This window comes from Neoarius graeffei, chromosome 5, assembly GCF_027579695.1.
Source record: "Neoarius graeffei isolate fNeoGra1 chromosome 5, fNeoGra1.pri, whole genome shotgun sequence".
Classification (NCBI taxonomy): Eukaryota; Metazoa; Chordata; class Actinopteri; order Siluriformes; family Ariidae; genus Neoarius; species Neoarius graeffei.
In genome coordinates, this window is record NC_083573.1 from 45,118,306 (window position 1) to 45,122,212 (window position 3,907).

The following is a 3,907-nucleotide window of genomic DNA, read 5'->3' on the forward strand; positions in this document are numbered from 1 at the left end:
AATGACCAGGCTGGTCAACGGAGCCGGTCAATAAGAATGTTAATATCAAACAAATAAAACTTCTCATGATTAAAACCTCCTGCTTTATTAAATTTGAAATTCAAATGAAATTTATGCCGTGCATGCTACACTGCATGTAAATAGTCTTTCCTATCCTGCCTCATTATCCTGAGAGGATCCCGGTGTTCAGCAACCTCATCGGCGACATAATGTATTATAGGCTCGGCATGTCATCTCAGATAGAAACCAAGAAATAGTTTACATCCTGGGCGCTTTCAGCCAGATTTACATCCCGCAGTGAAGTCCAGAGCTGCATCTTTAGCCCAGGCTATATCATGTTCATTTTAATATAAATGTGTAAAACAATTCCCGAAGAGTTACTGCATTCAGTTAAACACGATTTATTATTTACTGCGTTTATGACAGACGAGATTTTCTATAAAAACAAATTATATATATATATATATATATATATATATATATATATATATATATAAAACGTTAGATTCAAAATGAAAGCTAGCCTTATTTTACCTTGGCTATATGAATTTGACTTGGAGTAAGATGACCAGCAATCGAGTCCATTTTTTTTTTTTGGTTTATTATCAGAAATATTAGCACACTTTTATTACTTGGATTAAATATTATATTCTTTGATTAGCAGTGCAAAATGAAATCTGTATGTCTGAAGAAGAAAAATCGTCTATTTTATGTTTTAGGTGTATTAAATGATAATACAAGAATGATAATAATCATAAAGAGAAGAAAAAAACACCTGATCAATAAAAGTAATCAAATATTATCTTCAATCATGCAGCACAGCAGCAAAAACGATAATAATAATAATAATAATAATAATAATAATAATAATAATAATAATAATAATGATGATGATGATGATGAGTAATCGCTCCAGCTGAACGCATTGTTCACCACAAAATAAAGTTCAACTTTTCAAAACAATTCGGCTGCCTCTCATTAAAGTTGCGCGCTTCCGCTCGCGGCTGAAGGGGGCGGAGGAACGTGTCTGGAGCGCGCTATTGATGACCTCACGCTTGAAAGTGGCCGCGTGAAAGCACGGCTGCTCTGATTGGACGCCCAGGTCACAGCGGCACTTCAAAGCCGGAGCAGAGCCTACAATTGTGCTGGAATGGGCGGACCACATCATTGTATTGCACACCTCTAAAAAAACACCGCTCTAATTCATAAATATAAAAAAGATCCTCTGAGGAGGGCACTTTTGTGATGGCAACTTCACTTCTAGGGGTGAGTCTAAGGAGTTTCTTGCTGGTTTAATTAGTCGTACCATTGTTCTGCCGAGGGACTAAAATTACTTCGGGCAGCGAGGGAAAGACAGTCACTTGATAATGTTTTGACGAATTCAAGCGGAGGTTCGTTTCTCAGCTGTGACCCGGTTTTTATTCTTCTCATGTTCAGAGTACGTCCATGCTGGAATATTTATGATCTATATCCATATATATATATTTGGCCGGCGCCTAAACTTAGTGCTTGTTTTAACCTTTTTTTTTTAAACCATCCATCCTACAGGTATGTGTTCTAACCCAGTTACCCAGTATAGTTTAACATTTGCCTGTTGCAACTGGTTTGCGAGAAAGAAAGAAAAAAAAAGCACCCCATACAAACAGATTTGCACTTGCTGTTAAAAATAAACCCTGACCGTTTTGAGATAAACTCACCTTTTAACTTGTTTTTATTCCAGGAGGAGCCGCGATTAGGTTCGACACCTTTAGCTATGCTGGCTGCGACGTGCAACAAGATCGGATGCCCTTCTCCATCCGCGATCTCGGATAATACGTCGAGCTTCGGTAAGGGATTTCACCCGTGGAAGCGCGCCGCGGCGAGCAGCTGCAGTCTGGGCTCGGGTTTATCCTCCAGCTTTGGCGTGACCAGAAACGGCGGCGCTCTGGCGGACTCGTTCGGTGCGAGTGGCACAACGGCGTCCAGCGCTTTCTCACTGACACCAGGTACCTCCTCCAACTCGCATCTCGGCAACGACTACCCCGTGTTCCAACCGCCGGCGTCGAGCGCCTCGCAGGAAGCCGGACACCAGCCCGTGTTCATCTCCAAAGTGCACGCCAGTGTGGACGGCTTACAAGGCATCTATCCGCGCATGAGCGTTGCGCACCCGTACGAATCGTGGTTCAAGTCGTCGCACACAGGGCTGCCGACGGGCGATGTCGGTGCCACGAGCGCTTCCGCCTGGTGGGACGTTGGCGCAGGATGGATTGACGTTCAGAACGCCAACGGCGCCGCTGCGCTCCAGACGCCGCTGCACTCAGGAGGACTCCAATCGTCTTTGCATTCGCCGCTCGGAGGCTACAACTCGGACTACTCCGGTTTGAGTCACTCTGCTTTCAGCACCAGTGCGTCACCGCACCTGCTGACCAGCGGACAGCACATCATGGACGGCTTTAAGCCTGTACTCTCTTCCTACCCGGACTCGAGCCCATCTCCTCTGGGCGGCGCAGGAGGTGCCATGCTGAGCGCGGCCCCGTCTGCTTCACTGGCTGGCTCACCCAGGTCATCTGCGCGCCGCTACTCGGGCCGCGCCACGTGCGACTGCCCTAACTGCCAGGAGGCAGAACGCCTCGGACCTGCAGGTGCGAGTTTGCGCCGTAAAGGCCTTCACAGCTGCCACATCCCCGGTTGCGGCAAGGTGTACGGCAAGACGTCGCACCTGAAAGCGCATCTGCGGTGGCACACGGGCGAGCGGCCTTTCGTATGCAACTGGCTCTTCTGCGGCAAGCGCTTTACGCGCTCCGATGAGCTCCAGCGGCACCTGCGCACGCACACAGGAGAGAAGCGCTTTGCGTGCCCCGTGTGCAACAAGCGCTTCATGCGCAGTGACCACCTGAGCAAACACGTGAAGACCCACAGCGCAGGCGGCTCCGCGGGCTCTGGTTCGGGCGGCAGCGGCGGAAAAAGGGGCAGTGACACCGACAGCGAGCACAGTGGGCCTGGCAGCCCTTCATGCAACTCCCCCGAACTGCTCCGGCCCGCCGAAGCACTTCCGCCGAGTCTGACCAGCCGCGCCAACTCCCTCGATTAAAGTGCTTAAAATGACACTGGATCGGAAGCGGCAGGGTTCGTGACCTTCACACACAAGGTCCTGACGTTTACTAAGAAATCATCGAGGAGCCAGATTCACCTCGACGTTATCAAGACATAAACTTGATGATAACGCAAAAAAAAAGAAAAGAAAAAAAAGAAAAAAAAAGTCAGCTTTGTCCCGGACAAACCCTGTGACGCAGTTGCAGGAAAGAAGAGAAAACTTTTGAGGAGAATCTGGGCATAAGACGAATTTGCTCCAGAGGCCCGTTTTAACGGATTCGTATCGGATCCAGTTGAATTCGTTAAATCCAAGTTTTGAAAAGTGAATTCACTGAAAGGGCCAGCAATGTTCACTTCTGTTCTGTTTCCTCAAAATAAAACAGTGGCACTTTATTCATAAACACTCCTGAATATTCACTTGTGTGGCAACAAAAATTAAAAATACGTTGTAATGTTGCCGAGTCTTTTGTTCAAATTAATTTCTTTAATATTGGGGGAAAAAAAGCATAGCATATAATGTCGCACATTGGTCTTTATTCAGGAAGAATCTTGAAAAAGCTGACAATATTTGTATGAAATTTAGGCTACTTATTTGCTATTGCTGAAAATCCAGTGTACATACTGAAACTGTATAGAATAGTTTAGAGGATTATTACATACATGTGTAAAAGTTTTGGTAACGTATTGTCCAAGATTCAATTTTGTATAGTAGCTATTTTTAGTTGCATATTGACTCTAGTAAATATATTAAATTGTATGAGAGTGCATTTTTGTCAAGACGTCATATTTATCCAGAAATTGGACTTTTCTTTTCTTTTCTTTTCTTTTCTTTTCT

The 3,907-nt window shown here is 45.4% G+C and overlaps 1 protein-coding gene across 2 annotated transcripts; it reads left to right on the forward strand.

Annotated features, from left to right (window-relative positions):
- Nucleotides 1–1,180: 1,180 nt before the first annotated feature.
- On the forward strand, nt 1,181–3,680 carry sp8b (sp8 transcription factor b). Of its 2 annotated transcripts, none has more exons than XM_060920541.1 (2): nt 1,181–1,266; nt 1,721–3,680. In XM_060920541.1, the coding sequence occupies exons 1-2, from the start codon at nt 1,246–1,248 to the stop codon at nt 3,068–3,070; spliced, it is 1,371 nt and encodes a 456-aa protein (XP_060776524.1). In that variant the 5' UTR covers nt 1,181–1,245; the 3' UTR covers nt 3,071–3,680. The 2 variants fall into 2 exon arrangements, with proteins under 2 accessions (XP_060776524.1, XP_060776525.1); XM_060920542.1 differs by lacking the exon at nt 1,181–1,266 and adding an exon at nt 1,486–1,548.
- The last annotated feature ends 227 nt before the right edge of the window (nt 3,681–3,907 follow it).